Genomic DNA, 27,238 nt, shown 5'->3' on the forward strand with positions numbered 1-27,238 from the left:
CCACTTTTCTCTGGCTCCTTTTCTCAGTCATTCTCTTTCTTTGCTTTTACTGCCTGCCAGGTTCTCACACATATGTGGCTCATCTCAGCACATAAGTAAAGCAGAATTGCTCAAAGAGAAGACGCTTAGTAAATATGCAATGAATTAGTTGAATATGGCTAGATGCACTGAGGTTGTGTATATATTACTGATTGTTTTGCCCTGATCTAAAATATTAATTATATATATTTTACCTCAAGCACCAAATAATCAGAAACATAAGTTATCACCATTCAGTATAGAAACAATCTAAATTTGGTCATGTGCTTTTTCTCAATGAAATCTTAGCATTTCTTCACCTGCATATCGCTAACTGTCCCAGCTTGTGATAACTTGGGTTGAAAATATGTTTTTATGGACATTAAATATTAAAACATTATTTTATATATGGTATTCACAAAAACAATTTGGCATATTAATCATGTCTCCTGTCTGCTATGCATAATAGCTTTATTGACGAGACCCTTTTAATGTATCTGAGGCACTGTCTCGCGGGTTTTAAACAGGTTCCCTCATTCATTTCCTTAAGGTCTAGGGGAGAAATTGCATCTCAAAGCAGAGTTCTCAAATACGATAATACTGGAAACTGAGCTGTTTCTGCTTGATGGCTGCTGTTCTACAGACCCCAAACAGGATGCCTGAGCTCCACAGGGTTTCCATTTGAAGTTAATTATTAGCAAGGGTTATTTTAAAATCTGAATAAAGACACTTTTTTTTTTGGCGTTTTACTTCATCGTATTTCAGACATGCGCAGGAATGTCTCTGTCTCATCACTCTGATACATAGATGTGAGCACTGAGCACAGTACAATCACTTAGAATTTCTTCCTGATACAGATTTCCACAAAAATAAAAATATAGTTTTAGGAGGAGGCCACTTATTGGTTTCAGCTCTTTTATTAAATATGCTTCTAATTTCAAGGATATAAAACAAAACACAAGAGCAATGAATCTTACGCTGAATTTATATGAGTGTTTTTTTTTTCCAGTACTAAAGGAAATACTTCCGAGCTAAATTTCAAAAAAGAAGGAGGTGAATTAACAACTTGGCTCGACAGTGTCTATTCACATCCATTAACCTTACCACAGCGTTTTCCAAGATGAGTTCCCCATCTGGCTGAGCAGTAGATTTCCCTAACAAGTTGGCTATAAGAACACTGTCTTTTTCCCAGTGAATTGCAGGCATGGGGATTCCATCAGCAGCACATGGGAGGACGGCCTGGGAGTTTTCGTTGACCGTGTAGTGTTCTTCTGTACTTTGGATCTTCGGTGGCACTATGAAGAAATTAAACATGGTCACCCAGAAAATGGGGCTCACATTCAGTATCAGCACATAAAACACCCCTTTGAGGACAACTTTGTGCGGGATACGAAACAAACAAACAAACTGTGAAATAGTTTATTGTGTATGAGCAGAAAGTTCTTAAATCTTTTTATTTTTATTTTTAATTTTTGTTTTTTGTTTGGTTGGTTTTTGGCTTTTTGATACAGGGTTTCTCTGTGTAGCCTTGGCTGTGCTGGACTCAGTTTGTAGACTCTTATCTATCATCTATCTTTGTATCTATCTCTGTATCTATCTATCTCTATATCTATCTATCTTCTATATTATTATTATTATTATTATTATTATTATTATTATTATTATTATTATTATTATTATTATTATTTGAGATGGGGTTTCTCTGTATAGCCTTAGCTCTCCTGAAACTCACCTTGTAGACCAGGCTGGCCTCCAAGTCACAGAGATCCCCTGCCTTTGCCTGCCAAGTGCTAGGATTACAGGTGCTTGCTACCACTGCCTGGCTTAAATAGGTTTTTTTGTTTTGTTTTGTTTTGTTTAAAAAAACTCATTGAGTTCAAGACTGCTGCATGTAAATGAATGTGTGTGAGGGCATTCACTGGGACACGGAAAAGCCACCCACCAAAAAAATTAACTCTCCTTCTCGCACAGCCATTGACGGGGAATGGCGTCTCATGTTGGGGCGGGGTCTTACACCCTTTCCTCACCCATGCTACAACTGGCTTTATCTGGGGCAGGTCATTCACTATTTCATTTGTTCTTTGGGAATTCTGCACAATAGCTTTCCATCATATTCACCCTCCTCCTCCAACCCATCCCAAATCCTCCTCTATCTGCTTCCCCATCCAACTTTAGGCTCTCTTGTGCTTAAAAAAACAGAGCAAAGCAAAACTAAGAAGAATAGCAGCAAGGAAAGACAGCAGACCCATGTAGTCCAGTTTGCTTGGCTGACTACGTCTAGGTGTGGGACCCGCCCCACTTAGGACCATGGACATACACTTCTTCTCTGTCTTGTTGCTTTGTAAGACTGGGTCTCTTGTAGCAGAAGAGATGGTCTCAAACTCACTAGTTAGTCAAGGTTTCAACTTCCTGACTCTCTTGCCTCCCAAGAGCTCACCTTTCAGGCCAGTGCTACCACACCTTGCTCATAGTAGATTTCTTACAGTTTTCTATTTGTTTTGAATAAAATATTAAGGCTATGACTTTGTGGGTGACAATTGCTTTGCTCATGCATGGTACTTGTAATATTTAGGCCTCCTTTTAGAAATAGTTTATAAATAATTTGAAAATAAACTATATATCAAACCTGCTTATTAGCTATAAGAAGGTTAAATTTTTCCCCCTATGACTGGAGTCTTAGCTTTAATGGTTCATTAAAAAAAAAGCCTGTTCTCATCGCGCACCTTAGTGCATAGGCATTGATGCTTACATTTTAAAAATTTATTAATGCTTTTATTGTTACTTGACACATGGACAATTTTGATAAAATCTCTAAAAATATTTTAAAAGAACAACTTTTTTGCTTTAAGGTAAAAGTTAAATACTCAACCACTAGTTCAATAGATTAACTAACAGCAAGAAACTTATTGAATAAATAATTATATTCATGTTAAAAATAATGAATGAGGATTTCTAACTTGAGTATAATATTTATTTAATTAAAAAGAATTCCACTTTAAATAATGATTCTTGCTATCAAGTTGAGGCCTTGAAATATACAGTAAAACTAACACTTTAATATTGATATTAAATTTTAAAGATATTTTATGTGTATGAGTGTTTTGCTTGCATATATGTCTGTGCATCACGTTTGTGCCTAGGGCCTATGGAAGCCAGAAGAAGGCATCACATCTCTTGGAACTGGAGTCACAGACTGTTGTGAGGAGCCATGTGGGTGCTGGGAATTAAACCAGGGTCCTCTAGAAGAGCAGCCAGTGCTTTTAAAGGCTGAGCCATCTCTCCAGTTGATTAATGCTGACTTTTAGATATTTTGTTATACATCTTAATACAAAGAAAAAATGAATGTACAGATTAATGTTGTGTTACTTTGAAATAATGAATCAGACCTTTAGTTCTGATAAGACTTAAGCTGCATGTCTGGGCCATATGCTGATTTATTTATTTATTTATTTATTTACTTTGCCAAAATGAGTTGAAGCTTCAAGAAGTGAAACAGAAGGCCCACAAAATTCATGTGATCACCACATAAGTAAGACAACCTGGACAATTACAGTACGAAGGGGGTGTTGGCCACACACTGCTTTCCTGGAAATGTTGATGTCATCTCTCACACAGACGCGTGTACTCACAAGCAAACACAGCTTACAGAACACAGACTTGAAGGCCAAGCACACAGGTGCTCTTCACACACTCTTCTGCTTTGACCCCTGTCGCATTTGTTGTTGACGATCTTTTCTCATTGCCATAGTGATTCGACAGATGGAAGTGAATCGTGTTAAACAACCTACCGTGGACCGTGAGTGTGGTGCTCACGCTGCTCGATCCCGCTGCATTAGCTGCCGTGCAAGTGTATCGGCCAGCGTCATCAGACTGAGCAAATGCAATCTGCAGAGCGCCTGAGTTCAGAATGCGCTGACGGAGGGATTCACTAAGTGCGTGCCCATCTTTATGCCAGGTGATGTCAGGTGGTGGGAAGCCCTCTGCTTCACACAGTAAGGACACAGGTTTATCCACAGTAACAACATACTCCTTTTGATGAGAACTAATGGCTGGGGGAACTGAAAGAGAAGATTCAAAAAGAGTGTACAAATTCCCTCCTGTGGTCCTGCTACAGTAACGTCACACCGCAAAGGGACAAAGCCCGGAGTCTTCTATACCGTCAGAAAGGAACACTGTAGCTTGGTTTTGTTTGAAGCATTAAAATTCATGAACTGGACTTTGCTAACTAGCAAATGTAAGCAATAGTCAATTTTAAATGAGATAAGCATATATTCATGAGGGTTGGGAACGGACTCCTTCAGAAGAGTCTTTAATAAAGTCATGAGGGTCTACAGAAGTGTTTTAACACACATAAATTTTGTGATCTATTTGAGTACTTAAACTGCTAACATGGATTCCATCAAGCTTCGTGAGATACTGCACTGCTATTCCTTCTAGTGACTAGCATTACCTGGGTGAGTGCATCTCATCATATAATGTATCTGCAAAGACAGCGCCTAGCCAGAATCTCTCAAGCCTCTGAGATCTACAGATACCTCTCTGTTTATGGAATGTTTAGATACTATCCAGTATTTAGTGTGTATCTTTTCCTCTTCTTTGTTCAACCATTTTAACTATCTAGTGAAGAAAAAGTCAAATACTAAACTTATTTTCTATGACCATAATGTCAAAATTATTCAATAATTTTTTGTGTGTGATTATAGTGCATTCAAAACCACTTTCTCCTTAAATATTATTCTTCTCCAGCCCCCAACCAGGTCTCCTCTGCCTTCCCAATGTAGTCCCCCTTATCAGAGTTCAAAGTCATGGACAGTTCCAGGACTTCATCCTTGGCTTTCTTCCTTCTCCTTAGGGAAATACATCTAATTTCTGTACTTAATAGTAATTGCATATTGTCTTTTATCTTACACTTTACACTTGTCATAAACTCTAATACACAACCAATGTTCTAACTGACATTTTCAGCACAACTTTTAAAGGTTTCTTGCATTCAACATGACTAAGCAGAAATCCTGGCTTCCTTCCCTGAGTGTTCTTTTGTGGCACGCCCACTCCCTCAAGCTCAAATTTGAAGCCCAGGAAACATAAATTTCTTCTTCCAACCTTCCAATGCATCCATGGTGTTGGCTTTTATACCTCCAAAGAAATCTTTAATCCATAACTTCTTCTAACTCTTGTGCAGCTCATACCTTGTCTTCCTCTCTCAAACCAAGGTACCTTGACTAGGCAAATCTAACCACTCCAGTTTTGCCTATTTTCAAAGGTATTATCTACATAGTACCCAAAAGTGTCCAGTACAAACCAAACCATGATCCTGGCTGCACCATTTCTATTGTGCAGAGACTGAAAGCCAAATCCACTGTGGTATGTCTGGTCCTTCAACAATGGCCTTGCCTTGGTCTATTTTCCTGCATGTTTTTCTGCCCTCTCCTTGCTCACCACTGTCTGGTCACACCAGTATTGACACTTTGGCAAGATGGCTTGTCCTAATTCATTGTTGAGCTGTTATTTCACCCCTGACCCCAAAGAGAATCGCAGCCAGTGACCTAATAAAATGACCCAATGTATATTATTTCTATTATTCATCATTTCAGTCTTTGGCTTTCCTTGGCACGACACTGGCCAAAATTAATAATCATTTCACTTATAAGTAATTTATGTTTCCTTCTCCACTAACACAATAAGCATAGAAGAAACATGTCTATAATGTTTAGTGTACTTCCAGTTATTGGTGTTGAATACACACTGTAAATGACAAAGAAATAAAAATTTCAAATAACAAGAATGTGAGCTTTACTGTATTTGCTAAGTCTCTACAGGAAAAAACACACTTGAGGAAATTCAGAATTAATTCATTTAAATTCAGTGTCTTGAAGCATATCACCACTTTACTTCATATTCCAGAAAGTACTTCATTCAAGACATAGAATTTATACTATGAAACTGTCAGTTTAACGTGAAGAATTTTTACTCTCCCTCTATCTATGTCTCTGTTTGTTTCTCTGTGTCTGTGTCTATATCTCTTTTTCTTTCTCTGTCCCTGTCTCTCTCTTTCTCTGTCTGTCTGTCTGTCTGTCTCTCTCTCTCTCTCTCTCTCTCTCTCTCTCTCTCTCTCACACACACACACACAAACCCACAATCCCTGATTTTTCATTGTTAGTTTAGCTGTAGTTGTTAATATTACTCATATTTTACAGTGTCACCAAAGTAGCAATATAGAACTGTATCGCAATTTTAAAATTATATCTTGTTATCACTCCTTTGTATGAGTATGCACAGCTCATGTATGAAGATCAGAGAATAACTTGTAGGAGTGAGGTCTCTTCTTCTATCATGTGTACCCAGGCTTCAAACGCAGGTCACTGGGCTTGGTGACAAGCACTTTTAGTTAAGTGCCACTTCAACAGCTTCAGCTTGTTTTTCTTGCTAAAAATTCTGTTGAAGGGGTTGGATAACTGACTTCAGTGGTTAAGAGCACTTGCTGCTCTTTTAGAGGACCAGAATTCTGTTCATAGCAGTCCAGTAGCTGCCTGAAATTCTAGCTCCATCAGATCTGACACCCTCTTCTGGCTTCTATGGCCATCAGCACTCATGTGAGGACACACACACACACACACACACACACACACACACACACACACACACACACACAATCGAAAAACAATCTTGCTAAGTATACTACCATGAATAAGAGAAAGTACATTTGTTCCATTTTCATAGTCTATATATTTATTGCAAGATCCTCTGGATGTCTGAAAAGGACGTTATCACAGAATTTAATATACTCTATGTTTCCCTACACACATACCTATGATAAAGTTTAATTTATAATTTGGATATAGTAGAAGATGAATAATGTCCCCAAATGAAGCAGGGCAATTGATAAACTGTATGGCTGTGGTCTTTTGCTACCCTACTCTCTCTTAAAATGTCACAGCGTGCTTTCCATTTTTGACTCACAAGAAACACTGTTCCATTTTGGTGGCATATGTGAATTGCCCATATTGTGACGTTTGTAGTTTGAGACGATCTTGAAGTAAAAGAGAAGAGCCTGGGCATATGTGCTGACTCTTGTGACAGGTAATCTGATGCCAAGACTAAGACACAGTTTATGGAGCATGGATATGCTAGTTAGACTTATATTTAACACTGAAGGAAAGATTTTACTATATTCCTCAGAAGAAATGAAAACTTACAAACTGTTCATTTCTGGGATATTCTATTTCATATTTTAAAACCATGTTTAACTAAGGGTAAGCAAAGACAGGGAGAGGGAAGCCATGAAGATATGGCTATCGTGCCAAGTAGAGGTTCATAGATGTTAAAAAGGATGGAGGTCCTAGTTTTTTCATATGAAGTGCAAAGAACATATGATATCACACCATCTTTTGTAGAAAGGCTCTAGGCCTGGAAGCTTTCCTAGGGGAAAGAGTAAGACACTACAGGCTAGAGCGCAGAGAGCAGTGGGGAGGAGGAGGCTTACTACTTACATATGAACACTTAGTTTATGTTGTTACAAACATTTTGACCACACAGAGAGTGAATTACTTAAATACCTTGTACATTCAGCTTGATTTTACCCAAGGCTGTCCCAGCTGGGTTCTGAGCCACACACATGTAAGTACCAGCATCCTCTCGAACAGCTCTGGAGATTTGTAAGCTGCCGCTGGGCAGAACTGCAAGGCTTTTGCCTGTACCGTAGTCAGAAAAGCAGAGTGTAAAGAAACGTTATTTCTACTTTATACAAAGGCAAATTGGATTTCTGAATCGCAAAGCATTACATATGCTGCAATAATCTTTATTGAGACCAGGGTAGGTACCTGATGACGTAAGGACATTGATGCCTTCTTTTTGCCAGGTGATGAATGGACTGGGTATTCCTGTTGCTTCACAGGGTAGTAAGATGGGGTTGTTGAGAATGACATCCAGTTCGCTTGGCTGGGGCTGAATGACTGGAGGCTCTGCAAAAGCCAATCAATGGAAAGAGCGGCGCTGCTTATTATAAAGCAGAACTGCCTGCTATCACGATGTGTTTCAAAGCGCTATATCCACGACCCCAAACACCCGTGAGTTGATTGTATAAGAGAAAAAGCTATGACTGGTCTTATTACACTGCTTTAGATCTTGCTATATAGTGGATGTAGTAAAAAAAAAAAAAAAAAAAAAACCTCTGGTGGAAAACCCTGATGTGGGAAGAGATCACAAAAGCCAGAGAAGAAACATATTTTTGGGTTGTTCTGTGTGGCTTGTAATCATGTGCAATTTTAGTCTATTGAACATTATATTCCAGGCTTACATATCCCAAGACATTGCCATGACTTGAAGTTTCACATAGTACCATCCTTTCAGAATAAACATGGCAATAAAACCACAAATAAATAATTAGCCTTACCCCCAACATCAGCAAGCTTTTAGGGTGTGGTGCCGAAGAGCAAACTCCAGGATCTGCATATTCTACAGAGGGAGTCTGTCCCTCCCTTCCAGCAAGATTTTAGTAAATGAACAACCTTCCATACCTTGAACACGAAGGGTTACATGCCGGTGTGCAGAGCCAGCTGCGTTCCTAGCAACACAAGTGTATCTTCCTGCATGGCTTAATTGGGTAGCAAATATCTCAATGGCCCCTAATAGGAAAAGGAAATTTTCTGTTTTGTTTTGTTTTTCTTGTTTGTTTGCTTTTGTGACAGGTTTTGCCACACAGCCCAGACTATCCTGAAACCTCAAGTGTAGCCCAAGCTAGCCTGAAGCTTACAGCCCTCCTGTCTCTTCCTCCCACTGATAATGTTTTATTATGGAGCATGTCTTTGCTTTCCTAATTCAGTAAGATATGTCTTTCTCATGTTTCTTTTGAGGTTACCAACAAGTACTTAATTATTAATAGCTTTATTGATGCATACTTTACCTACCAGAAAGGCTATCAAGCATACTATTTAGTGAGGGTTTTAACAAAATATTTGCAGAGCTAATTAATGATAACTGCAATCTAATTTCAGAAAGTTTCCAAAACCTAGGGTCTATTTGCGGTCACTCCCATCTTCCAAACCCAGCCCCAAGTCACATCCATCCATCCATCTATAGGTTTGCCTTTTCTAAGTGCCTTTTCAATGTAGAATCACACACTCTTTTTGCCCTGCTTCTGTTACTAATTTCACTGTAAGCATGTTTTGGAGATTTATTCACTTTAGCATGTGTAATATTGTATCCCTTTTTAACGGTCAGATTTCCTATTGTGAACAATACCACTTTTTGAGATCAGTTCACTGGCTGATGGGCATCTGAGTTGCTTTCCTTTTCTGCTATTGTGGATGAGTCTGTAAGCATCTGTATTGGACAGGAGCAGGCAGGATTTTACTCATCTTGACTAAAGAACCCGGATGGAGCACTGACTTTTACAGCAACTCTGTAACCCAAGAAAGTTCTAGTACAGTTTTTGTGATTACACTGGTGTCCAGTGACCTGTTTTATGATAGAATTCTATCCAACTAATTATCTGAGATAGCCAAAATATCCTGCCTTAAAACCAAAGCTATATGCTGAGAATTAATGCCCTATTATTTCCCACTTATTAAAGAAATTCTCTTAGAACAATATAGTTTAGCTTGAGGCTTTGCGGGACTCCCAACAGTGGGAGTGGGAGTGTCTCTGACTCTTTTTGCGTACACTTAGGACCTCTTTTCTCCTACTAGGTAGCCCTGTCCAGCCCCGGCTTGAGGGCTTGTGCCTAGTCTTCTGCATCTTTTCATGCCATGTTTGCTTGACCTCACTGGGAAGCTTGCTCTTTTAGGAAGGACAGCAGAGGAGCGGTGGATCTGGGGGAGAGGAGAGCTGGAGGAGGGTATTGGGAGGAGTAGAGGGAGCAGAAGCTATGGTTTGGATGTACCATATGAGTGAACAATAAACAAAAAATAAAAAAGAACAGAGCACACATGCTCATAACATCTCAGGAAGAGTTGCTACTCACTTTGCCTTCATTATACTTCCTAGTTCAGGATCCATTTTTAGTGAAAGTCACCTATATTTTATATTTTCATTTAGTTAAACTGTTTTGCTCAGCTATAAATTGTACAAATATTAGCTATAACCACTGTCAAGAAGTACACTACAGTATTTACCACGCAGCCTTTCTTGCTCAGTTACATGAACCCTGAAAATGGAGGAGCAGTGGATCTGAGGGAGAAGGGGGTGGGGGGAGACTGGGAGGAGTGAAGTGAGGGGAGGCTGGGGAGGGGACCTGGGAGGAGTGAAAGGAGAGGTGGCGGCAGTCAGGAAGTATTGTATGAGGGAAGAATAAACAAAAAGAAAAATGAAACCAAGAAGCTTATCTTTGTCACACCATCTCAAGATAGTACAATTCTGTCAGGCACTAAATGGTTTTCTTAATAAACATTTTATTTGGTCAGTGGAAAAAGTGTGAGTTCTAGTAAGGGGAGAATTTGCTTTTAGTATACCTGTGACCACGCTTATTATATAAGGTTAGTTTTAGACATTACATGTTGTTGTTGTTATTATTATTATTATTTTGTCTTTTACCTACTTCCCCTTCTTATCACAATTGTATTTTAGGAATGAAGACATTTTGAATTTTTCACTCAGTTGTTACAAAAGGCTGGGCAAGGTTGCCCCTTGCTAACTACTCTGATCCGTAAAGGTGAACTCACGGGACACGGCTTTACTACCTGAGGAGAGAATCCGATAGCCGTCTCCTCTGGGAAGCAGTCGTATGCCATTTCTGGTCCAGTGAATTGAGGGAACTGGAACTCCTGATGCAGAGCAGGTCAAGACCACTGGAGCCTGTCTGGTTACCAGGAAGTCCATCAGCTCATCAGCTATGGCGGGAGGAACTAAAACAGCAACGAGAGAAAGCCATACGTTTCCACTCATCCCTTCACAGCCCCAAAGCCATTGGTCCCTCTTCTCTCTGATGCTCAGAGACTGAGTGCTAAGCAGGTGGAAAGAGAAGCTGGCTGGTGAGAAGACAGCACTGTGTGACATTCTATCCACTTTCCAGCCAGTTCTACCTTGGACAGTGAGATCCACTGCTCTCTTGTCCTCCCCAGCATCGCTCGTCACCGTGCACTCATAACTGGCCGTGTCATCCACAGAGGGGGAAATGATGACAAGTGAACCCGAAGAAAGGAGCCTAGAGGAGAGATTCCATGTTAGTTTCCATGTCTTTAGCAGTTGGTATAGCAAGGGGCTCAGATTAGCCTAGGGAAAGCACTGCTCTTTCGTGTTAAATAAGTCACTTATCTGATGCAAATTTTGCCTATCAAAATCCAACTTTATATGACAGATGGTCTAAACTTTGTATTAATGAGAAACAGCTGCCTGGAAGTGACTGAACACTGAATCTTACATTTTCCAAATACATGTATCATAATCAAACTTTTTATCCTAGTGGGCAAAGTATATTGACAGCCACTGTTTAATAGCATAGAATATATTCCTGGCTTCATTTGACATGCTTCACATAAAGGATCTCAAAATTCGTCAGTGATTTTGTTGGTGGATATTTGGTTACCAGTATGATATGTAAGTGACTAGGGCTTTATCTGTTTCACTTCCTCCCCTGCTTCACATGCCTCTCTACATGTCATGGCTATTTTGGAGATGTACCATGCATATGTGTATATGCATATTTATGCCCATAAAATAAATAAATAAGTATATAAGGGCATGCACATATATTTAACATGCATAATATGTGTATCTATGTGAATCTATTGGCAAGCTTTCCATAATGTATACTTAATAAACAAAATGAATGTTTAGGAGGCTTAGAAACACTCACACAAGACTTTAATGTAACTTTAAATTAGGGTACCAGCTTTCTTTAAACTGCAATATTGGAATAGAAGCAGTTTAATGTGGAGCTGGGGAGATTGCTCAGTGGGTAAAACACTTGCCTCATACATGTGAAGACCAGTAATCAGATGCCCTGTAATCCAAGCACACACAGTGGCCCATGTGTAGTTTCTGACGTGGAAGGCAGAGACGGGTAACAGAGTAAGCCGGCTCACAAGAATAGCCATATAGGTGAGCAGGTTGATTGAGAGCTCCTGATACAGTGAATAAGACAGAAGAGCAGTTGAGGACTACTCTTGCTGTCAGCCTCAGGGTTTCATATGCACATACATGTGCAGCTTTGCTACACTCCCACATGTACCCACATATACGCATTACATGTATATGCATGTATACTTGATAATGGAAGAAGAAAAAAAGAATTGAGTTTGTTTTTCATGGAAGTGTATTTGACATGCCTCCTATGCATTTTCCACACAAGATCTGCTTTTAAGTCACCGAGTCCAATGCTGAACATTACAAGGGTGAGAAGGCCAGAGCTGATAGAATTTAAGTGGAATCCTTCTGGGCTTCATATTTTCTGGCAAATCAGAACTACTTCTTGTCAAATACTATGACGGTATTTGGTGTTAGCACTCTGGCAGATCCTTTGATGGGATAACTAACCATTAGCTCAATTGAGAGATGTTGTTGTCTCAAAGCAGTAGAAATTCTCAGTGACTTAAAGTTTAGCCTTCAAGAAATATATACCTCCATATTGGAAGCTCTGGCAAGACAGCTGGAAGAGTGTGAGAAACTGGAGAACACACTGTTTGCTTCTACCCACCCAAACAACCAAATGTCTATGTTCTATTCAAGGTATTAAATGTGATTTTTATTTGACAACTAAAGCTTGTATTGACTTCCACATAATAATTTGCCTTTTACATGAAAAGATATGTTTATGTCTATTGTCATAAAATCTAGAAAGTACCAAACCAGGATAAACAAGCTTACACACCTCAACAAAAGCCACCATAGGGCATGTGTATGGGAAAGTTGCATCTTTAATTTAAAAAAGGCAATTAATTTTATTCCTTCTCAAGTCTCTGATGGGGTTGAAGACCACATAGTTTAGTTTTACATTTCAGCTTAGTTGTTTAGGGGTTAAGAGGTTTTTAGGTCTAAATAGATGTTTTAAGTTGATAATGATAAGATATGATAGATATTGATTTACATTCAGAATTTTAGATGCACCAAGATAGGAAAGATGCTTTCTACAAAGATGTTTTCTACAAATAGCCAAAACACTATGAACTAACATTTATATAATTCCTGATTGTTTCATGGTTCTTCTTGCTGAAGGTAGATTGTCATATATATATGTGTAATGATATAAATGTATATGTAAAAACTAAAAAAAAAGTACTTAATAAAAAAAGTGGAAATCAAATTCCATTTTAAAGGAATATTGTCTACGAGTTGGCTAATTCTTCATTCTTTATACACTTGCTTCCTCTGTTGCTGGGGACAAAATGCTGATTATGTAAAAAAAAGTTTCTAAATGTTAGGTGGGACTGTTTTCCAGTGGCATTACCTTTACTACATTATGTTAAGTGAAATTAGCCTGGCACAGAAGAGGTTCTGTCTGTTCTCATTATATACTGATGATAAGAAGTTAACTCACTCATTATGATCATTTCTAGCTCAATCCATTTATCCACAAACTAAGGCACCAGCCAAGGACAATACAGGAGGTAAACTTTAAATCCCTTCCCAGATCTAGCCAATGGTCAGAATATTCTCCACAGTTGAGTGGAGAGTGTGATACGACTTTCTCACGTACTCTGGTGCCTCACATTTGACCATGTCCCCTGGAGGGGGAGACCTGGTGGCACTCAGAGGAAGGACAGCAAGTAGCCAAGAAGAGACTTGATACCCTATGAGAATATATAGGGGGACGTAATCCCCCTCAAGAACAGTCATAGGGGAGGGGAATAATGGGAAAATGGGGGGGGGGGAGGAATGGGAGGATACAAGGGATGGGATAAACATTGAGATGTAACAAGAATAAATTAATAAAAAAAAAAAAAAAGAAAAGGAAAAAAAAAAAAAAAAGAAGTTGAGCTAACAGAAGTGATGAACAGAATAGCGGTTACCAGGTCTTAGGAATGACAGCGGGGGATGGACATGCAATGCAGGTGGTACAAAAGTGCAGTTACATAGAGGAATATGTCTAACTAATTATCTGAACATTTCAAAATAGCTGTTAGAAAGGATTGTTAATGTTCTTTTATTGGGGAGGGGTGAGGCAAGATTTCTCTGGGTAGCCCTGACTCTTTAGGAACTCGCTCTGTAGACCAGTCTGGCCTCAAGCTCACATAGACCCACTTGCCTCTGCCTCCTGAGTGCTGGGATTAAAGGCATGTGTGACCACCACCTGGCAGATTTTTAATGCTCTTAACACAAAGGGTATGCATGTATGAGTTGGTAGATATGGCAATTGTCCCAATCTAATTATTATGCATTGTATAAATGTATTGAAATAATATATAGTATCAATAACTATGTACAATTGTGTCAATTAAAAATTTAAGAATATGGTTTCCTTGTGGGACTCCAGGGTGGGCACACAGAGAAAGGGGAAGCAGGCCATCTAGAGTAGACCTGATAGGCTGTGGTCATATGGTGGGAGAGGAGGTCCCCTGCTCTTAGAGGTCTAGGGGAGAGGAATAGGGCAGAAGAGGGAGGGAGGGTGGGAATGAGAAGATACAAGTTAGGGGATAAAAACTGGGATGTAATCTGAATAAATTTATAATAAATTTTTTAAAAGAAAAAATTTAAAATATTAAAAATAATGAATTATTCTTACCTGTAGGAATTTTGATTTTGATCTACATTAAGAAGTTGTCCATTTTTCCTCCAGTTGATCGATGGTTTTGGTATCCCTGTAGCTTCACAGGCCAGAGTAGTCTGGACATTCACTGTCACTGTTACATTGCTTGGACCCATAGCAATAGATGGAGGAACTAATGCAACAAGAGGGAAACATACTCAGCAAATAAAAAGCTGTTTGAAATAGTCCTGAGGACCTGAAATTTGTTATTAGTAGTTTACCATATAATTAAGTCACCACAAATAGTCACAAACTGTACTACGGTAATAATACCCGCAGTAAAGGGTCAATACGGGCCTTTTCTTGGTCATTGAAGTTCAGATCTTTGTGAACTCATTAGTTTCAGTTACAAAAGAGAAATCTGACCCAAAGCCTGGGTGTATTTTTGTAAGTGTATATTCACCATGGACTTGAAGATCTATTCGTCTCCGGTCTGTTCCAGCCACACTGGTTGCCATACACAGATACCGCCCAGTATCTGCGACATGTGCTGACTGAATGTGAAGGAATCCATTTTCCAAGATGGAGTATCTATAAGAAAGATCACAGAGAAGCTCCGAATCAATCCCTTTCAAGTATTTACACTGCAACTCAGATAACTGTTAAAGACTTGGCAAAATCTGCTGTTAGTCTTTTTCTGTTCCGGGTGACACATATTTACAGTGCCACTGGAGGAGGGAAAGGCTGCAGCGCAAAGGTGTATAGCCACAGGTGTGTGGTCTTGATGAGTTATAATCATAGGACTTATGCTTATAAAATACTAAATTTTGATTCTCATCTTAGGATGCAAATGTTCATTGTAAACATAGTAGGACCGAAACAATTAATTAGGAAACACAATTTGAAGACTCACATTTCATTTTTCTCCTTACCATATTTTCTTCCCTTTTTAGAACTGTTACCTTGCATGGCTCTCGGCTAGCACAGCTCCATCCTTTCTCCATGCTATCCTTGGAGTTGGCACACCTTCAGCAAAGCATTCCAGTGTGATTGACTTATTTAAGAGAGTGACAAGACTCTGGGGACCACCACTGATGCTCGGAGGAACTGAACCAAAACCAAACACAACAGTCTAGTTAAAATAAATAGCGCAGCCTTCACTAAGACTCCGGAGAGCTTTAGGTGAAATGGGTAGCTTTGTCTACACTAATCTAGCTTAGAATGAATAGAATTATAGTCTAGCCTGTGAAGTCTCACTCAAGACATCCTGCATTTGAAAATAAAGGCTAGTTGGGGAGAAGGATTTAAATCCCTGACACAGTATGTGAAGTCTGGCCCTCTGTGATAGAGGCGTGAGTATAATCCAGTTTGGGTCTGACGCAAATTAAAGTTGATATTTCTTATTTCTCTTCAGCCAAATAATGGTCAAAGAATGTTAATGCTGGAACAGCTTCACTTTAAATAAAGAACAGAAAGTGGGCTGTTTTAATGGACAGCACATCTGTGCTTAATCATGAGCGTCTCAGAACAGGCATTTTATTAATCATAAAGTTCACATGGGAATACGAAGCCTGAACTTTAATTTTAGTATTAGAGATATTAGTCGCGTGGGTCAACCAGTATGTCGTAAAATTTCTTGTGTTAAAATCCAAAGTTATGGATGGAAATCTACATATCTTTGTGACTTTTGGCAAGTTTCGGCACCTAGATATGCATATTTAAGAAAATTACAGTAGTATGGCAGAGTTTAAGAGCTTTGGAACACTGTGCGGATGTACAGTGTGATGTTGAACCACCACCAATAAAGGCAAACGAAATGATGGGCCATTTCTCATGCACAGATGTAGTGTGGTGGTTCCCTCTCGGCTGGACGATGCAGACTGTTTGGATCTGCTAATAATTCTGTATGTGGAAGTGTGTATGTGCATGTGTGTGTGTGTGTGTGTGTGTGTGTGGTGGGTGTTTGTGGAATGTGTATGTGTACCTGGATGTGAGTGTGCCCCTGTGTGTGTGTTTGTGTGGTATTCCTTTATGACGGCGTAATATATCTCTAGATCTACATCTTGGAGCTGAATTAATTTGCAATAGAGGTCTAATATCAGGCCTATATGGCACTTTCTCAAGTAAATAGCATGGCCACAGGATTTATTTAATACGTTTCTGAAAACATTATCATCTCTTAGAATATCCTTGGTGAAAATTTCAAATTGTGAGATGGCAACTTGTCTTACCATTTACAGTGAGGATAAATTCTCTTGTAGTCTTTCCTGCGATGTTGCTGGCTACACAGGTGTAATTGGCTGTGTCTCCCAAATCTGCATTATTAATTTGCAAGTATCTTCCTCCAGACAGAACTCTTACCCGAGGTGTTGCCTGGATTTAAAAAGTAAAAGCTACCATCAAAATGTCAGTGAAATAAAACATTTTCTTAGTTATTTTACTGGTATGTGTGTGTGTGTATGTGTGTGTATGTGTATGTGTGTGTGTACATGTGTGTGCATGTGTGCGTGTGTTTAGAGGGTATGTGTTCTATGTGCATTTGGGTTAGGGGCCTTGTGGAAGCCAGAAGGGGGCACTGGATCTCTGAATCTTGAGTTACAGTTGTTTGTGAGGCACACACCATAGATGCTAGGAACTGAACTCAGGTTCTCTGAGACAGCAGCAAGTACTCCCAACTACTGTGTCATCTCTTCAAACACCAAATCCTATTTTATAACAGCAAAAATAAAAAGAGTGAACCACAGCATTGCCAACTAGCAAGGCTTGCTTATGTAATAGCTTAGGTCCCTTTCACTGCCTCAATGACTTTGGTTAAGTCAATGGTACAGTGCCTCCAATGCCATAAAACGAAGAGAAGCAGGGAAGGTGGGTGGGTGATTCAAGTCAAGCCTTTCTCAGTCCTGTTTAGGACTTTTTCTAGAAGCCAGTAACTACCAGAATGAGGATAACCAAAGCCTTCAAAGTCAGCTTTCATTCGACTGTAAACAGCTGGTGAGAATCTTGAGTTGATGCTGTCAGCAGGGACACATTGCCCAATCAGAAGGAACTTTAGAGACACTTGGGCTGTCCTTTGGGATTCTGATCTCAGAGAGCTGTCTGTGGGAGATACTATAGATATGTCTGGCCACTGAGCCCAAATTCCAACCATGGAAATTTAATTAACAGCTTCATCCTGGAGACATGGTAGACCAGTTCTTTCGAGCCCCTGATGGTCTCTACCCTTTGTTTAAGACAGAGCCGAGAGTTTCAGTTTGTACTTCAACCTATAGGTTTCAGGAGACACAACCATGTGCCAGTTTCTAGATGGCCATGAGTTTAAATATCTATGGTTTGGCCCAAATCAACTACTAAGCAAAGGCTAGAAAGAGAAGGCAGGTGACTGAAGACCCCTTTGCCTGTCTGTGCAGTTGGGAGTAACTAGTAGGTGGAAGTGATTGGGTTTTTATCACTTAGCAAAGGATCCTCAACTGTTTTTGCTTCTTAAAAATGAATCTATGGAGTCAAGTGGAAGGTTTACCTGTAACTGCTCCCCGTCTTTGAGCCACATGATCATAGGTGGGGGCACTGCATCTGATTTGCATTCCAGGGTCACCTGTCTGTTCTTCAGCACAGTGAAGTCCTGGGGTTCATCCATTCCAGCAATATTAGGAGGCACTAAGTATGACAGCATCATATCAAGAGCATTTGATAAATGGGATGGAAATGATCCATCAGTGTCCAACAATGGTTACATTTACTGTACAATTAGAGGCATGGGCTGCAGATATGTGGGTCATTCAATTTATGGTGCAGATAATTAACAAATTGGATCTTTATTATTTAGCAGTTTTGTATTAATTAAATAAGGAAATCTTTCCAACAAAGACATGAATAGCAACATAATCATAGCATCATCACCATTTGACAGGTGGTGAGGAGGTGGAAGCACACCGGTCCCTCAGTTAGCATCCACACTGGGCAATACTCTCCCCTGACTATTAAAAAATTACCAAGTCAGACACTGCCTATTACAATATGAAGGACCATGCCCATTTTTCTTTATTTATACAGAAACATTGCTTAGTAAATCATATTTAAGATTTATTTAGGTACGTCTAAATTTTGAGTAGGGATATCAGGGACACTTCAGTTCCAGACAACCTGCATTGCCTATTCATGTAGGCTCTGAAAATTTGATAAAGATCTGTTTAGTTTTCACACATTCCTCCTCATGAACAGTAACTTAAATTTATATGTGAAAGTAATATTCAAAGGACCTAGTTAATACAAACTTTCTGAAAAGTAGCATGGCAGGGATTTTAAAAATCCTTAGGAGTATATTATGTGTATGTGCATGCATGTGAAAGCAAGTAAGTGTATTGCAGAAAAAATTAAAAATAAAGGGAATAGACTAACATATTGTCAATGTAGGTAAAAAGACAGAAACTGCCTAAATATCCCCCAAAGGGAGTAAGGTATAGTAGGGTAACATGCAATCTTAAAAATGAGGCCATAAGTTTAATGCCTATATTTTCCTTGGCTGGTGCCTTAGTTTGAGGAGGACCCTAGGACCCAGATCGGCCTGTCATAAAGTTCTTCTTGTAGGTTTCCAGGACCCTGTGGGTCCTACTATTTCCCCATTCTTCCATGCTACTCTCGCCTAAAGTGTATTCTTGTTACATCTCAATGGTTATCCCATCCCTTATATCCTCCCATTCTTCCCTCCCTCCCATTTTCCCATTAGTCCCCTCCCCTATGATTGTTCCTGAGGGGGATTACCTCCCCCTGTGTATGCTCATAGGGTATCAAGTCTCTTCTTGGTAACCTGCTGTCCTTCCTCTGAGTGCCACCAGGTCTCCCCCTCCAGGGGACATGGTCAAATGTGAGGCACCAGAGTACGTGAGAAAGTCGTATCCCACTCTCCACTCAACTGTGGAGAATGTTCTGACCATTGGCTAGATCTGGGTAGGGGTTTAAAGTTTACTGCCTGTATCAAACCCCTACCAAGACCTAGCCGACAAACATGATATTCTCCACCGTTGAGTGGAGAGTGAGATCTGACTCTCACACGAACTCTGGTGCCCCTTTTCTGACCACGTCCCCTGGATGGGGAGGCTTGGCGGCACTCAGAGGAAGGATAGCAAGTTACCAAGAAGAGACTCGATATTCCAAGAGCATATATAGGGGGAGGAGGTCTCCCTCAATCACAGACATAGGGGAGGGGAGAAGGGGGGAACCAGGAGGGAGGGAAGAATGGGAGGAAACAGGGAAAGGGCTAACAATGGAGATGTAATATGAATAAATTAATAAAAAATGTAAAAAATAAAATAAAAATAATTTCAAAAAAAGAATAAATTAATAAAAAAATTAAAAAAGAAAAAAAAATGAGGCCATAAGATGATATAATTGTTAACAAAGGAATGGTCATTACACTGTTAAGTGAGACATAAGGCGATGTAAATTCTGTTCTGTGCTATCACCTTTTCCTGTGCTTCCCCCAGCCAGTTGCAAGCTCTAGGCTTAAGCAATTTTCCTGCTTCAACTCCCTAGAAGCTAGGACTAAAGATGTTTGCTATACTATGTCTAGCTATGATTATGTTTTTGCAGGAAAATGTTTACATGAAAAAAAAACACATTGTATCCTTATGTGGTAAGACTAAGGATTATTTTTATTCTCCCCTTTATTGTAACTTATATTTTATTGTTTTTAAATCAACAGGTTTGAGTTGTTTGTGTGAAAAGAAGACAAATAACTCAAAACTCCACCGAACTACATCCCAAAGAACACATAAGTTATTTATTGTAACAATAAAATTTGTGGTACATAGATATTTGTTAATTTATAGACATATGATGTGCTGGGAAATGCCAACGTCTTCTCTGATATAGTTTCTAACTCGGTTTGTGTGTGAACCAAACATAAATCAGCACATTTACCATGTACTCTCACTAAGTACTCCTTGTCAGCATCCCCTGCAGGACTGGACGCCAGACACGTATATCTTCCTGTATCCTCCACCTGCAAAACCCAAACAAACAAATTATGCAGTGTTACCATGCTGCCGATGGGAATAAGAATTCAGTAGAACTAGCAGGACTACCATATAAGGCAAAATGACATAAGGCCGTGCAACAGATGAAGCAAACTTTATCACTATAGTTAGTGTTTGGATTGCACATTGGCTTATATCTCTGTTATGTACAAAACTATGTTTAAAGGAGCTTTAGAGATTAATATAAGAGACTCAAAAAAGCACATATAAGTATATAGTTATGTATGACTATAAAAGATCTAGTACCAGATACGGTAGCTGGGTGGTCAATATTTAATTTGAAGAAATAATGTCCACAGGTTCATGTTGCAGACCATAAACTTCAATAACACCCTTTCTGAAGGAAATGGAGTATATTTACAAAAGCAAATGATAAATAAAACACTAGATTACTAAACCAAGCACAGTAATACCACATCTTGACTCTGTCATTGAGATATACGGTGGCAGAATGCTGTTTGACCGCAGAATCTATTTGAGCAAAACCCAAGCCAATTATTTAAAAATCCTCACAAACATGTTGTGCTGGAAGTTGTTTTTCACCTGTATGTTTGGCATTACATGGGACGCCACATCTGGAGATATGATTCCGGCAAACAGGTGACCTTATTATTAACAGAAACATATTCTGTAAAAGTAAGAAATCCCTAGCCATCTCATTTATTTTACTACTTGAACATTCTCAGAATATTGGCATTTTAAAAAAATTCTTATATTCAAAATCAACTTTATAGGTTATAAAAAAGATTTCTGTTAGGCCGCACAAATCCCTTTGGAAAAATGTAAGACTATAATGAAAAACATTTTAAAAATGCTTTAGACAAATGTTCACATAAGCCTTCGATTGGGAATTAGAAAATGCATGTCTGGAGGAGATAACTTAGTGGGGAAGAGCACTAGCTATGAAAGCATAAGGACCTGAGTTCAAATGCCCAGCAGCTGTTTGAAGAGATACATGCATGTATGTATGTGCCTGCAGTCTCAGCACTGGGGAGATGAGTACAAGGTTCAGGAGATGGGGTCAGCCACCCTAGCTGAAAGGCAGACTTGTAGCAATAAGGTTGACTGTGCCAGAGGGGCACAACTAACATCTTGCTCTGGCCTCCACATGCTCTGCACACTCCCATGCATGTGCTACATAGAGAGAAACACATTGTGTGCGTGTGCGTACACACACACACACACACACACACACACACACACACACACACACACGTCATTTACTAGATAATAACATTTGATTTTCTTATCATGTCTTTAAGACCTCTAACTCTTCTCTGCCAACTCTTGGTCATTCCAGATTGATGAAATTCCCTTCACTTGTCTTCAGTTTGCCAAACCTGGCGCTACTCAAATTTTACTTCCTCCAGGAAATATTTGCCAACAATTTGTTCCCTTCTGCATAGTCAGGGTCATTATTTATAGTTATGGTTTAATGTGTGCTTTGTTGATAAGTTTGAAAAATGGTAATTAAGTAGATGTTTTCAGACTTTGGACAGTTGTTGACATGTGCTATGCTTCAGGAGAAATAAGTATAGTGACAAAGCTTGATAAATGCCTTTGCTTATAGGATGGACACCTCTTGCCGTGGAGCAAAGCACAGACTTAGTTTATAATGGAAGATATTTCAGGAAACTAATATCTATATCATTCAATTCAGAATTTGCTAGGCAGCCATTATGTGCCAGGCATAATGCATGTAGCCAAGAAGTACATCAAAAGACAACATTTGGGCATGTAAAATCTAACGTAGTAAATGCTGTAACAGGTGCACACAAAATGCCATGCAGCACAGTGTAAGCAAGCTTGAGGCTTGGACATGGTGCCATCTTCCATCTCTCTTCTGTTTCCAGTGGTTGGCTTGTCTCACTCCTGGTGGTATCTTTCACGGTATTTTATTTCCGTGAGAGAGAGGGAAAGCTCTTGAAGGATTTTTGACTCAGTGTATGGTTTGAAAGTTTAGACTGACCTTTCTGGGTCCCTGCTGTGTTTGGAATGAAAGGAGAAGCAGGCATGTGCCCCACAACACTGAGAGTGAGCTGTGTTGAGGTCTACTGCCCCACTCCCCACTGTGTTTGGTTCCTGTGCCTCTTTCAAGATAAGTCTTGTTATTTTACATCATACAGAATGATTATTATAACAGTTGCGGCAACAAGAATTTTAACTCTTTTATCTGGATTTTTGTTTATAATATATTTCTATGGCAACCAACACAAATATATCATCATCTTCAGGACCCCCAGAATATGCAATTATATTTATTATTATTATTGCTGTTATTTATATCTGAAGTTTACAAATGAAGGCATTAGGGCACTGATGAAGAATCTTTAACATAAAGTTTGTCTTTATTATTTTTATATAAACATGAAAAATGCTTACAACAATTTATTTCAGCCTTAATTTAATATGTTCATATTTCATATCAGTCTCTTTAAACATAAACCAGAATAACCATCCAATCTTATTGAAAGGTCATTGCATAAAACTGTTTCTCCAGCCTTCCATGTTTGCTGGTTCATTTTGGGGATCAAACATGATTTCTGAAATCTCACACATTGTACACTGAGTTGCTTTCTGCTGTGTAGTAAAGGACTACATAGGAAAAAGTAAGAGCTTCAGGAAAAATATTAACCCAGGGAGTTTTGAAAACACACTTAAGTTGATGAGTAGGGTATCTTGTTTTCTTCAAAATGTTATGTTTGCTTCCTCATCTTCTTCCTAGTCATATATATCATCGGGGAGTCTATCTTTTGCAAAGCTGCAGAGACCAGTGATTTGTTCAGATGCACAGATGTCATTATTCAGCAATTACCATTTATTATGGAACAAGAAGTGAAAGTAGATAAAATAATTGTTTGAAAGGCATCCTACCTGAGCTCTGGGTACTCGGAGAATGGCTCCTCCTTCCAGAGTCTGCACTTGATCTGTCTGAAGAAAGGGCCGGCCATCTTTCATCCAGGAAACTTTAGGGGCTGGGACTCCAGAAGCAATGCAGGACAGTTCAAGTGGGCTGTTTACAATTACTGATACCTCCCCAGGCCCTTCAGATCCGTTGATGTAAGGTGGCTCTAATGAAATGGAAGCAGACAGCAGAAAAAAGAAGCTTGCTGTTTTATAAACGAGGACATTAGGGCAACAATAGAATTTTTGCAATATAAAGTTTGGCTTTATTATTAATATTTACAACAATATTCCCCCCTCTCTCACACACACATACATAATATATTCACATTTCAGATAATTTTCTTTAAACTGATGTGATTTTTAAAAGCTTGAAAAGAAAAGTCTGACTCGAATGTACATTCCTCTGACATAAGACATTTAGAACACAGAAACTGAAAAGACCATTCCTAGAGGGTCTTAGTTCCTCTCTCTGGCAAGGCTTCAAAACACCGAGGAGAGTGCTTTCTGCAAGGAACCCATCTGTTATGTCTAGGCAGGAGTAGCTCTCTCATTCACTGTTCATTCTTCTAAAGTTACCTTCCTCCAGAGAAAGCTAAAGAGTCTAAACACTGGGAAGGAACATTAGGGACCCTTGGCTCCACTACTTCCAAATTTAATCTTTTTAAAACTGAATTTTCTTACAGTGATCAGTGAAATGTTTCAGTGAAAAATTCATAGCTCAAGCTGTAGGCTTTGGGGTCAGAAGGGAGTCAAAGTGGATGTTGGACAGCTCCCACAGTGAGCTGAGGGGTTTGTGTCTTTTTTTTTTTTTTTTTTTTTTTTTTTCTTTTAACTCAGGCACATAGTTTAGAGTCTGACTCATAGCCTCACACCTGATGTCTGAGTGAGTCTGAACTGAGCACAGGAGCTTTGTTAGCTCAGTAGAACAGGAAAAGCCTTCAGAAAGAGGACAGGCGTCATGAGCTACCATATAGCATCGTAACGATTCGGTGAGATCCTCCGCATTTCTTTTACATTTATGTATGTTTTATTTTAAATTAATTTTTGGGTTTTTTTTTTTGAGACAGGGTTTCTCTGTGTAGCCCTGGATGTGCGGGACTTACTTTGTAGAGTAGGTTGGCCTCAAATCAATCTGCCTGCCTCTGCCTCCTGAGTGCTGGGATTACAGGCATGCGGCACCCGGTGCCCACCCAGCTAATGAAAGGCTTTTTAAAAAAGAAACAATCACTGTCCTTTTTACTGTGACATTTTACACTACTGTTTGAATTTTCTTTTAAAATTGTTGTTAACCCTCATTTTCTTATCTAGAAAAAGAGAACACAGCAAGTCTTTTTTTTAGACTCCAAGTAGAAAGTCTGTGTCTGAATCATTACCCCAGCGGTCCTCCTTCAACCCGCCTGGCATACAACTGTCAAAATATAGTTTCCATGTATTTTAAGTCTGATATATGGTTTCCTGATTAAAACATTGTAGTGGCTCCATAGAGCTAACTGAATTAAACAAAAATCAGTTTTAAAGCTTGTAACAATATCTACTTTAATATACTCAAGTAAGACCGAGACATCAAATTAGGCTACTTCTCTCCTTCCAGTGGCCCTGTCCTTACTGCCTCTCACAGTCCGCACCACCCACTACCTGAGCTTGCTGAGGTATCCTTGTAAAGGCTCTGCTTTCTTTAAATCCCACTGTATGTTACTTGTAAGTGGTGAAAGGGTTAACTTGGCTCTCCATTTGCCTACAATCTATTTTTCATCATTTATTATTTAACACATGCCAGTCAGAAAGATTTGTTAGGAATCTCTTCCCGCAAAAGCTGTGGTCACCAGGTTAGGGCAGCAGCAAGAACAGGATGGTCGCTATTGCTTCAAACTCTTGCCTCCAGCTGTTACGTATATTAGGAGAAGGCCAACTATGTCACTTTGTATTTGCCCCACAAGTCTAATACTCAGGGAAGAGTGGGAATTGCTCCCACGCTGAACACTCAAGAATTTGTATTTCCTGTCTAAATCCCAAATTTGAGCCCTAATATAATAAATACTATTATCAGTTAAACAGCTCCATTTTTAATTCTTTATAAAAACACTCCAAATTGAGATGGCATTTAGACATCTTTTTTGGTTCCTTTCCCCACATTCCTTGTACTTAGGTGATGGATCTACTAATCATTTAGTCACATGGTCTAGAAAATGATACTCATCCTAGAGTCTTCTCCACATACACAATGCACAACTAAGTTAAAATAATCTGAAAGTGCTCCTAGAAAAACATACACTTTCTCTTATTTCCACCAGTATAATCTGAGCTATATGTGCATCTAATATGTGCAACTCTTATGACCTTGGTTTTAATATAACCTTTTGCCTTTATTCTTTGCAAGTTTCTTACATGTATGAAGTATATTTTGATCATATATGACCACCTGTCTCCTCCTAGAGCCCCTCCCCTCTTCCTTCTAACTTCACCTCCTTTCATTTACATATAACCCACTGATTCCAATCAATGCTGCCCATGCAGGCATGGGTGTGGGGACAGTCCCTGGAGCATCATTAATCGATCAGGGACCATAACCCTAAAGAAAACTGACTTTGATTTCTCCTCAAAGGCATCAACTGTCCATAGCTCCTCCATTAGGGTGGGAGTACCCTACCATGCTGGAATGTTGACTGGCATTATCTTGGGCAGGTCCTGTGCAGGCAACCACAGATGCCATGTAACTGAAATGGTTATGAAGCCAATGTTTTGCCCCATTCTCCCCAACCTCTGGCTTGTATAATCTTCTAATAACTTTTCCATGAATTTGTAATCTTGTGAGGAAGGGGACATAACACAGATATCCCACTTACCCACCCAATCTTATTTAATGATTAATTGCTTTTAAGTGACCCCAGTTTTGTTAGGGTCAGCAAAGTGGTAAATATATCTCTTAACCCATTTAGCATATATTAGGTGGAATGGTACATTGCACTGTTGAGCAGTGAGGACTAAGTGGATGAGCTTTTCATGGAGCTTCTATGACAGTCTATAAAGAGGCAACTCCTTGGCCATATGCTTTCCCTCTTTGTCCTACTTTAGTCAAAGCTGAGTTCTACTGCAGGTAATAGGACACTACAAGACTGACCATGATGTGGGCATCAAGAGAATGACAAACATCTGGACTGCCTAGCTAAGGGGAACAATGGCCAGCTTCCCCGACATCTCGCTGAATGGGAAAAGCAAATCTTCTTAGGAGCAAGGATGTCACTTGGTGACAGAGTGCTTTCCTAGCATGCTCAGGGCCTTGGGTGCACCTCCGCATCACACAAACAAGTTCAGATCTTATTAAAACCCAGGATAAGTCTTAAGCTAGGAAATGTCAAAATCTGATTTAATTTTGAAAACCTATCCTAGTGACAGGATGAAGAGTGATTTAAGGAAGCTGTTATGTTCATGCAAGCCTGAAAATGACAAACCTAGTCTGGCATGTGTCACCATATTCACAGTGTTGTAACAGCTGGTATCATAATTCCTAATAGCGCAGTGCCCTCAGAATCCACTGTTGACTTACAGGCTTTCTCCTCACAGCCAGATCGCTCTTTTTAAGTTAAAGCTCTATTTATGTTATTGCACTTACTCCAATTTGTAGTGATTTCTCATTTTTAGAGGACAAAACTGGAGCTTTCTT

At 39.3% G+C, this 27,238-nt stretch overlaps 1 protein-coding gene across 1 annotated transcript in view; it reads right to left on the reverse strand.

The window, feature by feature from the left end:
- Hmcn1 (hemicentin 1) overlaps positions 1-27,238 on the reverse strand; it is a 424,838-nt gene that overhangs the window by 58,602 nt on the left and 338,998 nt on the right. Inside the window, 13 exon segments of the mRNA XM_051147547.1 lie at positions 1,123-1,313; positions 3,807-4,076; positions 7,575-7,709; positions 7,839-7,979; positions 8,535-8,642; positions 10,695-11,158; positions 14,675-14,831; positions 15,102-15,229; positions 15,601-15,745; positions 16,870-17,011; positions 18,156-18,292; positions 20,555-20,636; positions 23,545-23,741. Coding sequence (XP_051003504.1) covers positions 1,123-1,313; positions 3,807-4,076; positions 7,575-7,709; positions 7,839-7,979; positions 8,535-8,642; positions 10,695-11,158; positions 14,675-14,831; positions 15,102-15,229; positions 15,601-15,745; positions 16,870-17,011; positions 18,156-18,292; positions 20,555-20,636; positions 23,545-23,741 — 2,297 coding nt within the window.

The sequence above is a fragment of the Acomys russatus genome, chromosome 6, assembly GCF_903995435.1.
Source record: "Acomys russatus chromosome 6, mAcoRus1.1, whole genome shotgun sequence".
NCBI classification, from domain to species: Eukaryota; Metazoa; Chordata; class Mammalia; order Rodentia; family Muridae; genus Acomys; species Acomys russatus.